The sequence below is a fragment of the Spermophilus citellus genome, assembly GCF_964194105.1.
Source record: "Spermophilus citellus genome assembly, chromosome: 16".
Lineage (NCBI taxonomy): Eukaryota > Metazoa > Chordata > Mammalia > Rodentia > Sciuridae > Spermophilus > Spermophilus citellus.
The window spans coordinates 78,837,633-78,858,011 of NC_138196.1; the positions used below are offsets into that span (position 1 = coordinate 78,837,633).

The 20,379-nt window shown below is 41.4% G+C and overlaps 1 protein-coding gene across 5 annotated transcripts in view; it reads right to left on the minus strand.

Annotated features, from left to right (window-relative positions):
• Positions 1 to 8,910: 8,910 nt before the first annotated feature.
• The window catches only part of CCDC25 (coiled-coil domain containing 25), a 41,761-nt gene continuing 30,292 nt past the window's right edge, over positions 8,911 to 20,379 (minus strand). For all 5 annotated transcript variants that reach the window (XM_081269277.1, XM_081269276.1, XM_081269281.1 and 2 more), the window contains 2 exons: positions 14,246 to 14,291; positions 8,911 to 10,381 (listed from right to left, as the gene is read on the minus strand). In XM_081269277.1, coding sequence (XP_081125403.1) covers positions 10,352 to 10,381; positions 14,246 to 14,291 — 76 coding nt within the window. In that variant the 3' untranslated portion in view covers positions 8,911 to 10,351. The remainder of the gene's footprint in view (positions 10,382 to 14,245; positions 14,292 to 20,379) is intronic.

A 20,379-nucleotide genomic window follows, 5' to 3' on the forward strand; every position in this document is an offset into this window, starting at 1 on the left:
CTTTACCCTGCTCCTGTGCTATTGCTATGGTCCTGGCTAGAGACTGGAGGCTCTGGGGGCTGCTTTCTCCCTGGAAGGGAGACAAATAGGAGGGTTTGGGGCCTCACTCCACATGACATGAGGAGCCTGCTCATCCTGTTGGGTCACAATGGATGGATCATAGTGAATGGGGTGTTCAGAAGCAGCCACAGGGAGCAACTGCTACTATCTTCACACCTTGCAAGCTGTTAACTGAGAGGCTCTAGTGGACACAACAAAGAACAGAAGCCACTATGAGGCTGATTTTAGCTCAATAAAGTAACTTCCTCATAAGCTTATGAGGAAGTTACTTTATTGACAGAGTTTCTGTCTCTGGACAGGTTCATGCCAAGTTCAAGACAGAGTTTCTGTCTCTGAACAGGTTCATGCCAAGCTAAAGCCTCATGGTTAGGGTGTTATAAAGGGTATAGGAGAGTAAGATGAGTTCTAAGGTCCCTTCCAACCTCCATCCAAGAACTATTGAGTCTACAAAACCTGTGCATTATGTATGTAAAGGAAAGACAGAAGCTAATTCCAAAACAAGATTCATTTTTAAATATGCACAGTCTTGATAGCAATTTTTAAAATTCAATACATGCTATTGGTTCAGACACCTTCCATCCCACATACCTATAATTTCAACAGCAGAGAACTTTGAGACACCACGCCCCATTCCCAAGAGCACAGCTTTTCCAATAGGTGGCAAGGTCCTGTGTCCTAGTCTTAGCCCTCAGCAGAAGCACAACTGGGATGCATGAGACCCGGGCTTACTCTCTTGTGCCACCTGCTGGCCCTTTCCTCCATCTCTAGTTTCTCCAGGACTCCAGTGGTTTCAGAAAACCTGTAACCCAGAGTTCTATTCAGTAGTTTTTACTAGGACCCAGAAAATCATAAATTCCCAGATGATGAAGGTCGACAGTGAGCTCAGAGCTCATTCTAACCAGAATGCTCAAACACTGAGATTGTGAGCAGGTACAGCCCAGACAGACCTTGTATTTGGCTCATGTAATGGAGAAGTTTTGAGCCAACATAAACAATTTGGAAATTTTACCTAAAATTCCAAATGTGTAATGTAACAAGTTATTGGACATTCACAAAGTCTCAAATCAGAGAAAGAAGTGATGAGTACATCTATATTCCAGTTGCAAGATACCCCAATGCATGTCTTGCCCAGAGATAGCAAAACCAGTCACCTGGCAGCTGTACAAGGAATTTCAACTCAAAAGAGCTACATGGCAGCAAATCCACAGGCTTGGGGGTTGGGGAGAAGAACTTCAGTTCTTCTCTTCCCAGGCCCCAAGCCAAATGAGGCTTTCAAGAGCTTGTGGGTGGCATGGGGTGTGTGAGGGGTACAAGTCAGGAGGAAAAACAGGTATCTCACCTCCTTGCTGAAAGTGTGCATGGCCAATGGCCCATTTTGGCCTGTCTTCCCATAGAGACTGAAACTGCTTCTCATCTGGGGAAGTCTAAACACAGAAAGTTGGCTACAGCTGTCCATGATTGCAGGATGAAGTGACAATGGTAGCAGTCTATCAACTGGTTTGACCTCATTTGGCAAGTGAAGTTTCCCTCGGGTCAAATGAAAGCAGAGGGAGAAAGCTGGGTTCCAGGTTCCTAATTGACACTTTGCTGAAGAGGGCAGCCCTCCAGGGCAAATGGACTTCTGGGAAAAACTGCAAAGACATGGCTAGGAAGCATATTCCTGGGTCAGGGAATATGGCACTGATGATGCTGTTAGTATATCAGAGGAACCCACAAGAATCTTGGGAAGAACCAGCATGCAGGCTGGAGTGTGGCTCAGTGCTAGAGTAATTTCTAGTGTGCTTGAGTCTCTGGGTTCCATCCCAGTGCCACAAAACAAACTAGCATTGTGGCATCAGCTGCTTTGGAGCCAGATCACAACAGAGCCTGTCACTTAAAGACTTTGCCCCTTTTCTTTAACCCTGTCTTCTACCCGTGTCCTCGAGCACCTAGCAGCCAACCCTCCTTAAATCTACTTTCTATAACTTCTGTTCCAATCCAAGGGAGCTGGTTGCTGGGGACAAGCAGAGTAAAGACTCAGACCTGAACAAGAAAGCCAGTTGAAGTCTGGATTTGAATGAGGTGAGTTTTTCAAATCTAGAAGGAAGTCACTATTTTTAAATGGAACTCTTTGGGGATCAAAAAGTGACAGAATCTGCACATGCCTGTAAACCCAACAGCTTGGGAGGCTGAGGCAGGAGGATCATGAGTTCAAACTCAGCAATAAATAGCAAGGTGCTAAGTAACTTGGTGAGACCCTCTCTAAATAAAATACAAAATAGGGCTAAGGATGTGGCTCAATGGCTGCATGCCCCTGAGGTCCATCCCCAGTGCCAAAAAAAAAAAAAAAGCTAACAGAATCTGACTAGTTCTTCCAAGATGTCATCAAAGGATGGGAAAAGAAATCAGAGCCTTGGGCTGGGGTTGTGGCTCAGTGGTAGAGCACCTGCCTAGCATGTATGAGTCACTGGGTTCAATTCTCAGCACTGCATATAAATAAATGAATAAAATAAAGGTTCGTCAACATCTAAAAAATATTTTAAAAAGAAAGAAATCAGAGCCTTGTTGAAGAATGGTTTCCCTTTTTCTGTACTATCAAGTTCAGCTTCTTCAATGTACCACTTAATCGTTGGCTTCTCTTCTGAAACTTGACTTCCCTGTGGAGATGCATGGCCCAACTGCAGCAGCTGCCTCTTTAGCAGAGCTCTGTACTGCTCTGCTCCTTTGTCACTGTCCCCACTGCTCACACAGTGAGAGCCCTCAGCCTCACCTTCCTCCTGTGTCCTTCAGCACTGGGATTCACACCCTCTCTGGTCCTCTTCCTCATATTCCAGTGGGCAAACAGAGGGGACAAGTGACTAATTCTGAGTCACACTGAAGAGTAGCAGAGCTACATCCTAAAGCCCACACCCCACACAGGGAAGTCTATAGGTGAAAATGCTGTGTGGCTCCTTTCCTTCAATCTACCTTTCACAGATTGTCACCCACACTTGCGCTTTTCTCCCATCCGTTCTCTTGGGGTAAGAAGCAGCACCAAGTCCCTGGCTAAGAGGGTAGGCTGGATGTAGGGAGAGAACTGAAGAAGTTGGGCACCAAGGTCTGGAGTTGCTTGAGCCAGTCCTGTCCCCTTCCCTCCCACTACACACACGCGCGCGCGCACACACACACACACACACACTCTCTCTCTCTCTCTCCCGCTTCCAAATTGTAAAGCACAAAATGAGTACGCAGCTTTCTCTCTGGTTCATTTTCCACTGAGCTCAGATTTCAATGGACATGGCTTACTAAGAGAAAATCCTTCCCGTAACTGGGTGTCCAAGCAGAGGTTGGTTCATGGGTAGGGATGCCAAAGGACGCCTAATCCTCTTGTTCCTGTCCCTTTATGAATTCATCATCTGCCCCTAAGGCCCAGCTACCATGTGTGCAGCCTGGGAAGGCTTAGGGCATTTTCTCCTGGATTAGATGCAAGAGGCAAGGGGACAGAGAATCCCACCAAGGCAAGACTGTTTCAGGCAAAAAGCAGGAAGAACTGTGGGATCAGCTAGTCCAGATCAAGGGGCTTCTGCCTCTAATTTAAAAAACAAAAACAAAACCCCAAAAAACTCTGAAGCACTAGTCATCCCAAGAAGGGGAACTGAGAGCACTGTTCACATTTACCCTATACCTTTAGAGTACAGATTCATGTAAATTGGATAAGTTTAACAATTCTAACTAGCCCTGAACCCCAGGAGGCCCTCTGCGGAGTTAACAGAGGGCCTGAGGGGAGCAGGCAGCTGAAATGAGGGGCAGCCGGGTTGTCTCTCCCTTCAGTCCTGACAGGGGAGCTCCAGCCTCAGCAGTTGTCTTGTTTTGATGCAAGTGAGGAAGAAAAACAGTCTGGGAAACTATGGTTTTGCAGTTTCACAAAGCACCAATCATGGGCACCACAAAACTTCTCTCATGGCAGAAAAGGGACAAGACAGGGAGCAACTCTCCTTGGGATAGGAACAGGAACATGGACCTCTTTCTCCTTCTTGTGCAAAACAGGCTATATTTTCTAGTCATAGACACCAAGAAAACTCCTTTGTGGATCAAATTTTAGTTTTGTATACTTCCCACTGTTTCAGTCAATTATATGTTGATGTAACAAAATACCAAGACTGATTCCTTTATGGAGAAAACGGTTCATTTAGCTCACAGTTCTGAAGGTCCCAGATCATGGCACCAGTTTCTGCTCAGCTCTGGTGAGGGACTTCTGGCTAAATCACAAGGCAATGGCATCATAGCAGGGTGTATGGGAGAGAAAGAGATTACAAGGTGAGACCGGAAGCAAGAAAGAGTCAGGAGCCAGACTCACTCTTACAGAACTAACCAGGACCCATGAGAACTGCAGTAATCCTTTCTGAGCCAACAATTGAACAAGCTTTCACTGGGCCACACCTCTCCACATGGCCACATTGGAGACCAAGCTTCAAGCACAAAAGGTTTTTGGGTTAAAACTCAAACCACAGCACAGTCCTTCTATCCCTTTCCAGACTGCTCTAAAAGCAATTCTATTACACAGGAGAAATAGGTTCCAGTGCCCCACAGCACAGCAGGGTGACCACAGTTTACAATCACCTATGAGGAACTGGAAGAGAGGAGCTCAGAGGCTCTAAACATAAAGAAATGATAAAGAAATGGAAATGCTAATTACTCTGATTTGATCAGTACACATTTATAGCACACAGCATCCTAGAAGTATGTAATACTACTGTGTTAATTTTAAAAAATTTAAAATAAAAGTAATTTTGTTTTTGAAATAAGCTATGTAAGCCTCATCAATGTTGAGTATATTAACCATAAAATAAAATTTTCAGGGTTTTGATGGATGCCACACTGTGAAAGCTAAGGACTTCACAACTGAAGGTAGTCTGGCAAGACTGGGCTGGTGAAAGGGCACTGCACAGCGCCCCCAAGAGTACTTTATCTTTTTCAGTCTGTAGCTTCAATCCATTGACCTTGGACTGTCTTCACCATGGGTCAAGAAGGTTCTGTCTCTGCCACCTAGGAGATCCCAGTTCTCTTAACTCATAAGCAAATGTGAACCTTCTCCATGTAAAGCAAACTGCTGAGTAGAAACCAAAACACCAGCAGGAGCCTGGGCAGTGAGGCCTCTGGGCAGGATGTGAAATGTCAGGCCATTTGTCAGTTTTTAATGCAGTGTTTTACTAGTTGGGGCTGATGTGAGGGGGAAACACAATACTGCCTTTGGAGAATTTCCTTTTTTCCAGCCTTAAAGATTGACTCCCACGCACCTGGTTTGAGAACTAGAGAAATCTACATGGATTTCTAAAATAAGCATTCACTTCCCCAGTTGCCATTTCTCAGCTGTCCACAAATGCAGAAAATGCTGAGTCAGTGCCAATCAGGGCATGCCAACCCAGGGACCAGTTCTTCTTTCATGTGGTTCTAGTGCAGACCTACAGTCACCACCACTAAGGTGGAGAGCTTGGAGTTCCTGCACAGCCATGAAATCAGAGACTAAATTACATGATCAGTGTGAGACAGAGGTATGGATAGCCATAAACTGGGCTAGATGGCATTAGACAGGTATTGTATTTGTAGTAGACTGGCAAGTCCAACCAGTTTATACCCGGATCTCTAAATTGTTCTGTATGAAAAATTCTGATTTTAATCTACATTTGCCTTATATTTTACTCAAGTCCCAGAATTCTAGTAACTAAGGCAGCTAAAACAAAAAGTGTAGGAGTTGGTCCTGCCTAGAAAGAAATAACTCAAGTCCTTCATCAATTAAATTCTTATATAGAATTTAAATACAGGGCTGGGGCTGCAGCTGAGAGCTAGAGTACTTGTCTGGTCATGGGCTTAAAATATGCTTTTATTGGTGGGGGGAAAAATCTCAATACCTCCCAACAAACACCAAGTAACATTAGAGTTAAGCTTGGTAAAAAAAGAGGGGGAAATCTAATACACAGAACACTGTCCAGGGTCCTATATTCCAGGGAATCCATTCCAGTGAATCTTCATACCTGCACCCTCATCCGGCTGCTATGTTTTTAGCTATTTGTCCCCTAAAGGTTCTTCTGCTAGATGCTTGGTTTTGCTAATGAGGTGGTAGAACTTTTGTGGTAGGGCCTAATGGAAGGTAATTAGTGCCTCTCAAGGGAGTTGGTTATGAGAACAGGTAGTGGTAAGTAAGACCAACCACTTGCTTGGCCTCTCCAGCACCCCAGGTGCTTCTGTCTTTTCCCAAGCTGTGATGCAGCGAGGGGGCCCTCATCAAGACACCAGCACCATGCTGTTGAGACCACCCCAGGCACCAGAACTGTGAATCAAATAAACCCCTTTAACATATGAAGTACCCAGCCTCAAGTATTTTGCTAGAGAAACAGGAAATGGACTGATAAACCAGCCAAAATTTCAGGCAGACCCCTAAAAACTTTGTAGGGGGGAAATGGGCAAATTTAAGCTCCAAAAATATGTTTTATATGAATACCATCACCTTTTAGCTCTAGCTTCTTCCGTCTTCTTCCTGGAATTCATGGGTGATCTTCCCCTATCTCTGCTTTGGTCCTCTCCTCCTGCTGAGGAACAAGTGACTGCCTGAAAGGCATCCTTCATTACACACAGCACAAAAACCTCCTTCTCCCTACGTGCCTAAAATCAGTATGCACATCCCACTAGCAAGATAAGTACTGGAGGACAAGCGCAATGGGAAATCCCAAACACACATGGTTCTACTCAAACTATAAGCTTTTATGTTTTAGGCATCACTTATCCACGCCACACTGTCTGTGGTTGGCACCGTATCATTTTAAAAACGACAGAATGCACAGAAAACTCTCCTGCCCATGCTGGCCTCCCTTATGACTGGCAGAGCAGAGCTCTCTGTGGAGCTGGAGTAGGAACTTGCTCAGGCCACAGCCAAACTGTTCTCTTTCCTGAGTTACTGCAGACTCACTGGAGCGATGTGGATCCAGATTGACATTGAGCCTGGAATTTAAGTTTCTGACTTTATACTTTTGATTATAGTTTGATCTGTTTTTATAGACCACTTTAAAATCAAAAGTTCACCCACTCACTCTAATATGATCATTCTGAAATAGGAACTTGTTATTCACATGCTGTACTTGAACCCAAAGAAAAAGCAGGCTTCAATATGATGACTCCAGGAGAAATTGGAAAGTTGTTCCATTTCTCTGCTTTGCTACCCAGCTCAGTTTTCCATAAACTAACTGTTCCAGCTCAGAAAACAAGAACTTCCCCACTCAGACAGTTGTAAAGTGGGACAGCTTTGGTCTTAAATTGGAGGCAGGAACTGAGTTCTTTCTAATTTTGCTTACGTGTGGCTCATGCCATCCTTCCTAAATGGGTGGAACTACTGGCACTGAACAATTACAAGGCTCACTAGAATGAGTTTTTAGAAAGAGTTAAAATACAACAAAACACAAAAAGACACTGAAGAGGTTCAACTAAAGCCTATCCCCTATTCTGCCAATATCAAAATCCTTGATATTTTGATAAACTTTCCAGTATCTGTTCCAACTGTGATCAACTTGCCCAAGGACAAAGGTGGGTAAGAAACATCAAGTCTAAAGCTATCCAAATACAACAGAGCAGTTTGTGAAGTTAATTAAACCACAACACAACCTTCACCTGCATGAAGCTCAGAGTGGTGAAACTGGAGACAGAGTTGGCAAAGGGAGAACCACAGAGAACCTCTAGGTTGCATGGATTTCATCAAGGGCACAGTTCATAAAAACAGCAACAATTTGGAATTTTCCCATCAAATGTTCAAGAAATATGCCAACAGCAAGGACTGAGATGACTTCAGGGCCAACAGTCTGACAGCAAACGTGTATGTCCTCAAGGGAAAGGTCCTTAGCCAGGCAAGGAAGCGTGACCCCTTTCCTGGCTATTTCGGAAGCTGAGGCAAAAGGATTACAAGTTAGAGTTCAGACTATGCAATTTAGGGTGACCCTGTCTCAAAATAAAGGGGTTGGGGATACAGCTCAGTGCATTCAATCCCCAGGATTCCCCCATCCATCCCCCCACCCCCATCCCCCGCCCACAAAGCCAGATGCGTGGCACGTGCCTGTATTTCCAGCAACTTAAGAAGCTGAGGCAGGAGGAAAGTAAGTACAAGGTTAGCATCACCAGCTTAGTGAGGCCCTAAGAACTTGGTAAGACCCTGTCTCAAAATAAAAAGGGCTGCGGATGTGGCACAGTGGTTAAGAACCCATTGGTTCAATCACTAGAGAAAGAAAAGAATACTTGCTTTCCCCAGGACCAAGACAATGGGGAGAAAAAAGGCAGAGACAGAGGGAAAGGGGAATCAGCAGATAACAGCTAAAGAGGTAAGGACCAGAAATTCAACTCAGAATTCAGAAGAGGCCCTATAAGCCAAGAGTCCCAACTGTTGAAAAATTGGATTCCAACACCTCTATTAAAGAGAACTCCTCAGAGGCTCCACCTGCATATGTTGCAGTGTGAGGCAGAGGGGCACTGCAGAGGCATAGGGCTGAGGGGACACAGCAACGCTGGAGGCACAGTCTTATCTGAGGTGCTTGAGGCCATGTTCAGAGTGCTGTTGTGACCAGCCAGAGGCCTGAGGATGGTGGAGCATAGCCACCAGTGCACTCAAACCAGAGTGTCTGACTGAGAAAGGCCATCTCTTCTGACCCACCAGCAGCTGGGAGCCACAGACATTTACCCATGGAGGAGGATACCCTTACAGACTTGCCAGAATCAGCCTGACGAGCCAGGGCTGCAGCTTAAGTGGTAGAGTTCTTGCCTGATACACTTAATAAATGGTTTTTTGTTTTGTTTTTACAGAAAATCAACCTCAAAATCAACATGCTGATTTTATAACAAGCAAGTCCTTCCAGATTAAAAATAAAAACAATACTTTATTATAATTTTTTAATCACAGAACTCCAGTCTAAAACATTAGACACACATGCCCACACACTGACCTCTGGTATTTTCATATCCCTCAAAATTTGGCCAATGAGTTATGCCTCAGGAATTTTCCAGATCAAGCCCATACACCAACTTAGAATAAAAGAAAATGTCTTCTGGTTTTACCCACACTTCCAAAGTGCTAGGCAGCTACAAGGTTTGCTGAAAGTCACTTTTGACGAGTTAGAATAACAGCACCAGGCAGGGTTCTGGGTGTTACAATCTTCAAGCGGGGGTCCTGCAGGCTCTTTCACTGTTTTGTCTTGTCACTCCCTTCAGGGGTTGCCTTACACGTGGCAATAAAAATGTATCTTCTGGTCAGAATCACAATGGGTAGCGAGTGTTTCAGCTGAGTAGTAATGTTACCTAAGTTAGGAGCCTGTAACTGAGAGATCCAATCTCAAAGGTTAAAACTCAAAAATAATTATTATTTCAAGGTAAGGACATAAATTACTTGGCTGGCTAGGAAAATGCTTGATAATTCAATGTGTATTTTTGCTTCATCTTGAATTTCAAGACAAAAATCAGGTAACCTGTATCTCCCACTCAGTTCACAGAGCACCCTCTGGTCTCCCTCAGCATGGAGAAATGGAGCCTAGAAGTTGTCGCACCTGTAGCTTGGATTACTTGGTGCTCAGGCAAGGTGCACAAGGCAAAACCTGATTTAGACCAACTATTTCTTTCAATATGATGCTATGAAGATGAAGGCCCTCACTTCAAAAAAGGGAGGAGGACAAAGGAGCTGGGACAAGCTGAGGACCACTACACTAACAGACTGACGACATGCGGAAATGAGAATGTTGAAGCCAGCAATCTTTTGAAATATCACTATCACCTTCAAACCTCTGCTTTTCTAATCAGGAAATTGGGAGTGGGAGAATCTTGGCCTGAATTGCCCACCAACACATTCTTCTTAACAGAAGTGAAGGTATTTTAGGCTATGAAAAGCATTTCAAGACATCTGTTTTCAGGGATGAACCACAGCCACAAAAATACTTTTCAGAGTTGGTTTACTCTAAAGTCTATCTCAAGAACAAGGGCAGTCAGCTCTCGCAAGGTTCTGAGACGTGTTCTGGCAAAAATATTTTTGTTTTCCTAAAGTTATATATGCTGTCTTCAAGTTCAACTATTTTATTTATTTATATATATATATATATATATATATATATATATATATATATATATATATATATATATCTGTTCTTTTTTTGTCAGCAAAAAAAGGGATTTTTTTTTAAATCCAAAATTAATAATATCTGTGTAGAATGAAGGCAGAATTTTGGTTGTTGTTTATAATTTAGAACATAGATGAAATCACAAGGTCCGCAAAATTCTCTGCATTCACAGCTTTCAGAATCCTTTTCTCCTTTCACATGAACTCATCTGAATCATTGCCATCCTACAAGAAAAACAAAAAAGTGAAACCATAAAATCCTCAAAAATAAACAACTCAACATTTAAAATTTACAATTATAATCTTAACTGACAAGCCTCCTTCTCTAATCAATCTCAGGGTATAAAAATAAAAGGTAAAATAACTAAATTTACTCGTTACTTCTTGTGCATCTTTATCAGTTCTCTGAAACATCTACATTAGCAGGCATATTTGCTAAAGTGTCACTGCAATGACTGATTCACAGCAACAAGCTACCATGATTTCCAAAGTATGAAGGTCCATCTGACCTAGTACAGGGTGGAATGAGTGTAAAAATAATCTAAGCTAAAATCTACTCACTTAGCATGAATCTCATATTTTAGAAAATGGATAACTATGAGATGATGGATATATTAATTTGCTTCATTATAGGATTTTTAGCATCTATACATATTCCATAACATCTCACGTATATCTTAAATATACATAATAAACTTTAAAAAAAGAAATCAGGCTTAATCCTTCAACAAATATAGCAAATAAACATGCTTCAATACTGTTATGCCAACAATGCTGCCACTATGCAAAATAGTTGTGGCCTAAATTCCAGTGTTTTGAGCCTCAAGATTGTCAGATATGTGACTTTCAAAAATAGCTTTGATTTCTTCTTTTTTTTTCATAAGAAAAATCTGTAGGAAGCCAAATATAGGTTAGGTACCAAGTTAGTAGGCTTGCAAGTTATTAAGAAAAATCTTATGTGATGGCTTATACAATAAAGGGATAGATTTTCTTGTGTGGTGTAGACAAATGCTGAAGGCCGCGCACAGAGGTGGGGCTCCACTCCTTGACTGCCAGGTCTCACAGCCTGCGCCTGTACACTGGCTTGGCTGTGTGAACCACCTGGGCACTGTATTTGTTTCATCTTCTGTCTCTTTGTTGCTCGACACCAGGATTGCTTGAGACAGGGACAGGACTGAGGCTTCCACAGCCTTTTTTCTCTCTGACAGCCTTTGCTAGAGATAGTAGGGAAATATGAGACACAGGTGGAAAACAATGGTTTTGATGCACTCTGGCATTATTTTCAGTTTCATTCAGTGGTTCTTTATGTGCTTTTTTCTTCCATTAGCACAAGAAACCCAAGCCACAGTAAAAGTGCCTCAGATCACAGAAATAGCAGCAGTTTGTCTGAAAGAATCATCCTACATTTTCAGGCTTCAACTTTCCAACTCAGCCACTAAGGATGAATAGCTCAACAAGGGAATCTGGGCCAAGGACAATGAAAGTGCACTACTCCCTCTGCGAGGCCGGAGTTGGGTCGGCAGGAGGTCCCATGTGTCCAAGAGCCCATGTCTGGGATCATATCAATTTTAAACATATACCTGAGATCTAAGACTTTATTTGGATAACTTTTCCATTTTAGATTCCTTTTACCCTGAATAAATAAACACAACAAATAGGTTTCTCAGCTGGACACAGTGGCACATGCCTATAATCCCCATGACTCAGGAGGCTGAGGCAAGAGGATGGCAAGTTCCCTCAACAATGCAGTGTAGTAACTATTTACACAGAATTTACATTGCATTAGGTATGAGAAATTAAATTACTTGGGAAGATGTGTGTTCGATATGAAAATACTTGTTGTCACAGAGGGACCTAAGCAACTGTAGATTCTGGTATCTGTGGAGGCCTTAGAATCAATGTCCCACAGATTGTAAGAGACACGTGTGTGTGTGTGTGTGTGTATTTCTCAACTCCACCACAATATCCAAATTTAAAATCCATGATGATGGGAATAAAATGTCTAAGATCATAACATAATGCCAGGGTCATATTTTTGGTAGAAAGTAGCCTCTAACTAACAGAAAACTTCTAAGTAATAATACCACAGCAAAGATTAGAGTATTATATTTAACTTAGTACAAAATTAGATTTGGAAGATGTTAAAGACTGTTAAATTGTTCCAAGTTTGAAGAAATAGCTTCCAGAAGGGACTAAATATATCTCATCTTTTGATATGGACACTCTGTAGGCAAAGAACAACTGAGAACCAAATAGGTAAGAACTAATAATGACTACTTATGCAGAAATTAAGTCCAGAAAGATTTTCACACACATATCCTTGTTTAAATTTTAGAACCCCATGAGTTAATTTCTCCATTTAACTGATAAGGAAAACTCCTTTAGATAGGTTAAATAACTTTGTCAGGTTTATCCAACTAGTAAATAGCAGTCTCTCTCTTCAGTGTTCTGCTGAATTATACAATGCTATGCTGGAATTGTTCAGGAATAAACTATAAAGATACATCTCAGATTCAAAGGAGACTCATAAATTTAGTTCTTCAAAGAGGTGGGGCTAAGGATGTTGCTTTTATACATGCCTGAAAGAATATTAGACATAAACAATACCTAAAATCCTATCCATTCCAATTCATGCACTAAATCCGGGGTCTCACTAGTTTGCCTTTAAGGAAAGGACAGCTGCTGAGCAAAACTTTCTGCAACAATGGAGAAGTTCTGTCTGTGCTGACTTGGTAGCCTCTAGCATATGGGGCTGGTATGACTTAAGGACCTCAAGTTTTAATTTAATTTTAATCCATTTAAATTTAAATAACATATGACATTAGAGGCGACTGTATTGGATGACATAGATCTAAAGCATGTTTTTTTAAAAAATTATATTATAATACCCAGAATATCCAAAATACAACTAGCTGGTTTCATTTTCTGCAAAGACTGTTCAGTAACTGTTCAGATAGCATAAATTATGCTATCTCTCTGGACACTTTAACCCAAATTTTGAGGAAGACAGTCCTCAAGAACAAGGTCTGATGAAGTTCCAATAAAATAATTAGATGTGGATGTTAAGAGGATCCTTTTAGGGGCTGGGGATGTGGCTCAGGCGGTAGCGCGCTCGCCTGGCATGCGTGCGGCCCGGGTTCGATCCTCAGCACCACATACCAACAAAGACGTTGTGTCCGCCGAGAACTAAAAAATAATAAATATTTAAAAAATTCTCTCTCTCATTCTCTCTCTCTCTCCTCTCTCACTCTCTCTTAAAAAAAAAAAAAAAAGAGGATCCTTTTAGTATTATGCTCTGGGTCACCATTTTTTGTAACTTGGGCTACAATGAAAGATCGGAGGGTCAGTACTTTTATTTTTAATTAAGATGATAATTTTATTTACTCAATTACACTATAAAATCTATAATCATATTAACTGAAAACATTAATAAATAAAGGCACTTTTGCAGTCCTGCAAATAGAAAAGAGAGAAAAAACAAACAAACAAACAAAAGTCCTGCACTATAGTAGGAATGCCCCCCCAAAACCCATGTGTTATGCTGCTGAGAAGTAGTAGGATATTTAAGAGGTAGCACCTCATGAGAGGAAGCTAGGACACCGAGAGTGTGTCCCTGAAAGGGATGTTGGAATCCTAGGCCCCTTTGCTTGCTCCACCACTCACTCTACCATTAAGTACTTGTTGCCCCACCACAGGCCCAAAAGCAATGGTGCCAACCAATCATGAACTGAAACTTCCAAAAACATGTGTATCAAAATAAACCTTTTTACTGTTTAGGTTGATTATCTCAAATATTTTGTTATAGTACTAGAAAGCTAATTAATACATCCTATAATCTAGTAGACCTATACTTCACAGTAGGTAAGGTATAACAATCTCTTTTAATGAGGTAACCTATTTAAAAACAAAACATGAGAAGGTCTATAGGGAAGGAGGGGAAATGATTAATAGAATCCAACTCAAGTGAGCATACTAGTTGCCACTCACAATGAGAAATTTGCAACACTAAAAAAATACTTACAACATCTTATTAAAAACCCATAGTGAATTATTTTAAGACACATATAAGTGGAAATAATTTCAACATACCTGATTTGAAGACATGTTCTCAACCTTCATAAGTGATGAATAGCTCCTAGAAGAAAACATTAAAATAAGGTTATTGAGCTAATGAGAATTTTACGAACACTTACCACATATTCAAGCACTGCCAAAGGGCTTCAGGCGAAACAAAACAGTTATTAGATATAATTCTTGTCCTCAACGAGACTGCAACATTAAAAGATAAGTGTATGAACAATAAATAAGATGGAACAGTACTTCAGTTTACCAAGAGCTTTCTCACTTGTTTCATGTTTTCACTTCCACACTCTGAAGTAGATAGCATTACTCCTTTCCCTTAGAGGGGGAGATTCATCTATGGCCAAGATCATTTGTGATTCACTGCCAAAGTCCAGACTATAAATGCTACAAGAATACAAAGGAGAGAACACACAGTGTGGGAAGGAACTGTCAGGGTACCCTTCACAGTTGAGGCAGAAGTCTGACAAGTGGGTAGGTTGAATGAGAGGGCATTTCAGATCCAGAGACTGGGATGAGCTAAGGCAAAGAGGTGGTATTTATAATGATGTGTCGAAGCTGAAATTGACTTGAGTGGAATCTGGAAATAAAGCAGTGGCAAATCAGGCCAGACAGAGGGGCCCAATTATGTTGACCTAGTTGTGTGAGTAAACATGACGTGATCATCAAGAAGACATATATGAAATTGAGCATAGGATCGACATAAAAAGATTCAACAAGTAGGGCTGGGGATGTGGCTCAAGCGGTAGCGCGCTCGTCTGGCATGCGTGCGGCCCGGGTTTGATCCTCAGCACCACATACAAAGATGTTGTGTCCGCCGAATACTAAAAAATAAATATTAAAATTCTCTCTCTCTCTCTCACTGTCTCTCACTCTCTCTAAAAAAAAAAAAAAAAAAAGATTCAACAAGTATTTAAGGAGAAATACACTATCACAAAAAGGTCACCAGGGAAAGTGTTAATATATAATACCAGTTTTTAAAAAAGGAATCTATAGGAAACAGAGTGGCTGGAGGGGAGGTTAAGGCAAGAAGACCAATTAACAATATAAGTATCTGTCATTTACTAAATATCCTTTTTTCGTAGGAAATTAGTTAAATTTCATTAGGAAATAAAGTTAAGTGCTTCATAAATCAGCACTAAGCCCACAACCACATTATAAGGCAGCAGTATTATACGGAATCAGAGGCAGGAAAGATGAAGATGGGCTTTGAGCCCAGGTCTGCCTCCTAAACTCCCACTCTTACCATCACATCCAGCCTACTACTACCTGAAACTGAGAGCATGATCTACTGTTGTAACAGCTACAGCGGCAAGAGAGAGAAACAGGAGAGGAATGAATGATTTGAAAAAAGGGTGATTTTAAAAAAGGATGCTGCAAATGAGAGCAATGAGAAGATGTGCTTGATCTGAGACACGCCACACCTCATCTGAAGTGATGGTGTTGACACAAGTCAACACAACTTGCAGACAGTGAAAACTGAAAATCTGAAGGAAGGACGGGTTAAAAACATGGTTAAAGAGAACAAGCTGGGAGGCATCCAGAGAGATTAGTTGATGCTGTAGAATTCAATGGCTTCCATATGAATAATCAAAACAGGCAAGATCAACAAGTGCATAAACACAAAGAAAAAGATACACAACTAAAAGAAAACGTGGTTAGAGCAGAGCAGCTCAATCCTGGCTGCATTTAAATCACTGTGAAGATCAGAACATACTCAGTGAATGGAAAGCAAGGAACCAGGAGACGGGCAAGTGAGAGATGAAAGATGGAGACCAGGCAGAGATACACATAAGAGTTTGGTTTGTCAGAGCTGACAAATAAAGGCACATCTCTCCACAGATGGAGAAGAGGCCCCGAGATGTTTGGGTGTTCAACTTTTGTGAGGTAGGGGTTTGGAGTTGTTGTTGTGGCATTATGGGATAGGCTCAGGGATGGTTGCATCAGAGCTCGGTAGGTGGGAATAGCATGGGATTGGCTTAGGTCTATGGTACCATGGGCTTTCCAAAGTCAAGGGGTTAAATCAATACCCTATACCCAGGAGCTCAGGTGTGGAAATCTACAACCCAGCTGAAGAATCGCTGGTTAGATTTCACATCTATCTTAAAGTAACACACAAAGTCATTTTTCTAGGCCACACATTTACTCTGAGCTCCACTGCATTAATCCAAATGCCCCTCTGACATCTTTCTGGGTGCCTCAAAGGTATCTTCAGATTCTTAAGTCTGTATCTAACTCATGGTCTGCATACCTACCCAAACAATTTCTTGCCCATTGGTTCCTAACTCCAAGAATGGCATTATTTTCTACTCCACTTCAAACCAAAAACGTAGAAGCCATTCTTAGCCCCTTCCCTCAACCCAACCTATAATCCAATCATATCATTTTACCAATGTTCCTCTCCACTTCCATATCACCACCACAGTCCAAGATACCATCACCTGTGATTCCAACCTCTGCCAGTGGCTTGTGTCTGGCCTATCCACACCCACTCTGGTTCATTGTATAATCAGATCAGTAAAGTGACCTTACCAAAAATTACTATATTACCTGTTATGGTTTGGATGTGAGGTGTCCTCTAAAAGCTCAAGTGTGAGCAATGCAAGGTTTAGAGGAGAAGTGATTGGGTCATGAGAGTCTTGACCCACTCAGTGAATTAATCCTTTGATGGGATTAACTGGGTGGCCAGGTAGAGTGTGGCTGGAGAAGGTAAGGTGGGCATTGGGGGTATGCCTTTGGGATGTATATTTTGTCTGTGGTATGTGGAGTCTCTCTCTGCTTCTTCTTCCCCCATGATGTTCTGCCTCACTTAAATCCCTGAAGAATGGAGCTGGCTGTCTATGGACTGAGACCTCTGAAACTCTGAGCCTTCAAATAAAATTTTCCTTCTCTACAATTGTTCTGATCAGGTCTTTTAGTCACAGTACAGAAAAGCTGACTAAAATACTATGCTTGCTTGAAATCTTTCAATGATGTCACATGGCCAACAAGGCCCTTCTGTGGGATGGTCCCTTGCTCCAAACCCCCTTTTACTCCTGCTGCTCCAGAGATTTGGGACTTTGGTCCTGGGTTTTGCTTTGCTGCCTCCCATAGAGGATCTCTGCACTCAGACATGAGTTCCCTGGGTCTTGAGCACTCCTCCCAGCCCTTTTTAACTAGCTAACAGAGTTTTGATCTCAGCTTTAAGAATCACTGTTTTAGGGACACTCATCTAGGTTATTTGTTCCTTCACAACATACTGACTCACTGTATATGCAAAGTACTGTCCCACACTAGGGGATGCAGCGATGCACATCACTTCTTGGATGGAGCTTATGATTCACAGGAAGAAGCAGCACACACAGTGTTGCTCACAGAAGGCAGCAGTAGTGCACATGAGACTCACAAAACGAAGCAAAAGCAGAGCAGTAGTGTCTTCATGAGGCTGAATCACTCTTAATCAACAGCCTCAATGTTACCTCTTCTGCAAGTTGTTACTGATCTCATTTCACAAATCTATTTTTCCCCCATATCCTAGAAGCCTATAAAGGCTCCTTATCACCTACAACATATTTCTATCAAATGAAATCTTTTACTCACTCTACAATGTACTTAATTCTTCATTCTTTTACTTGACCCTGACTCTGGCTTTGCCAATCTGTTCATCCTTGCCTCAAAGGCAACATGGTATAGAATGGACTTCAGAATTACAGACTAGAGTTTGAATTCCTACTTTGTCACATATTAGCCGAGACCACTTGTTATGGTTTGGATAGAAAGTGTCCCCTGAAAAGCTCCTGTAGCAGTGTAGGAACGTTCAGAAGAGAAATGATTAAATCCTGAGAGCTGTAACCTGTTGGGTTAATCCATTTGATTGGATTAATAATCTGGAAGGATTACTGGGTGGTAACTGTAGGTAGACAGGGGGTGGCTGGAGTAAGAAACAGATCACTGGGGATGTGCCCGAGGGATATTTTGTTCTTGGCTTCTTAGGCAGACTCTTTCCCAGTTGCCATCAGCTAAGCAGCTCTTCTCCACACACTTCTACCAAGAAGTTCTGCTTCTTCTTGAGCCCAGAGCAATGGAGTTGTCTGACCTTGGACTGAACCTCCAAAACCGTGAGCCCAAAATAATCTTTTGGTCTTTTAAGTTGTCCTTATCAGGTATTTTAGTCATAGTGACAAAGGGCTAACACTCTATTCACACATTAATCTCCTTACTGAAGTAATCTGCCTGAAAACCAAGTTCTTGTCAATGTTCAAATTGATGTATTTACCAGTGATTTATCATTCACATGGTCCTGTATTTCTCTCACGTCAACCTCTAGAGGCTTGAGTTCCAAATATGATCTCCCAGACTCCCAACTGTTAAACATGCCTATCTCAGGTGGCCACAGTTCCCACCCTTTGACTGCTTCAAACTCTGATCTATTATCCACTCTCCATTAATTAAGTTTCCCTGTTATTTCTTTCTTCTGGTCATGAGATGTACATGATAGGCTTAATTTTCAGGTTAAAAAATATCTGGTACACACAAAAGAAAATGTAAGAAAATACAAGATTAAAATAAAACAAGTAATAGATGTGGGAATGTGGCTCAGGCGGTAGCGCGCTCGTCTGGCATGCGTGCGGCCCGGGTTCGATCCTCAGCACCACATACCAACAAAGATTGTGTCCGCCGAGAACTAAGAAATATTAAAAATTCTCTCTCTCTCTCCTCTCTCTTTAAAAACAAAAACAAAAACAGAAATTCAAGTGATATTAGCACTACAAATGTATTAAACCAGAAAGGCAGAGGCTTAGAGGCCGTTGCTGGAACTCCCCAAAGCTGTAGAATAAAGCCTGCAAGCTGCAGCTCTGTACATGCCCAGCAGCGGTCCCCATGTTGTCGCTTCCCATTCCTCCCGCACTGCAGCACTCCTGCTCCCCACCATGTGCGGCACGTTACTGAGGCTGTTGGTGTGGTATGTGTTTAACAGAAGTAAATACACCAATTATTTTTGGTTTTCTGAGGCCCATAAAGACTACTAAAAAATACAAGTGATTAGTGACTAAGTAAAAATGGGACTGACGAAATTTTAAGCAAGAATTTTACTCAATATGACTAAGAATCTACCTCCTCAAATTCATATACATATTTTAGATGTTGTTGATACCATGAAAGAAAGCCCAGAAGAGACAAAGACTGTTTTTAGTTGATGTATTCTTCTGTTTAAATTTCTGCAACTACTGAAACTAGTAAAATCATTAAATGCCCTAAATTTTAGGAGCATATACCTTAATTCAAAGAAGAAGAAAAAAAAAAAGGAGTGTATTTTTAGGCAAACTATAACATCTATAAATTAACTGATTTACATTGAATAAATACTACTTTAAAACTGAGTTAGATAGAGAGCACAAGAATATAAGAACGAGCCTGGTGTGGTGGTGCATGCCTGCAATACCAGTGGCTTGGGAGGCTGAGGCAGGAGGATCATGAGTTCAAAGCCAACTTCAACAAAAGCAAAGCGTTAAGCAACTCAGTGAGACCTTGTCTCTAAATACAAAATAGGGCTAGGGATGTGGCTCAGTGCTCCTGAGTTCAATCCCCAGTACCAAAAAGAAAAAAAAGACTATAACAACTTATGGGGGTTAGAAAAATCAGACTGAGACCAACTCACTATGCGACCTTGAGCAAGTTATTCAATTGCTTCATAAACTGTTTCCTCTTCTATAAAATGCAGATTAACAAAAATATCTACCTGATAAATGGCACAATGCAATGAAGCATTTTTAGGACAGCATTTGGCAGACGGTAAATTTTAAAGAATGTTTGCAATTCTTTCCATGTCTCTAAATACAATGATGGTAGACCTTAAAGGGCACAAAAAGCCATGTTCACAATTTTCCCTATTCCAAACTAAGAACAAAAAGAATTAACTACTATAAATCCTGCATCACTCAGAATTCAAATGTTCTCTGCACTGATGGTGTTGATAATTTTTCTTTTACTCACAACACAAAGAAGACTCACAATTTTAAGCCATATAATACATTTAAATTTATTCATTAGTTTGACTCATGTTAGCAAATTATAACTCAGGATAACATTTCCAGAACTCTCCATTTTAAAATTCTATTTTAAATGAACCTCACCACCCTTTCTTAGCAGAACCCCCAACAGGA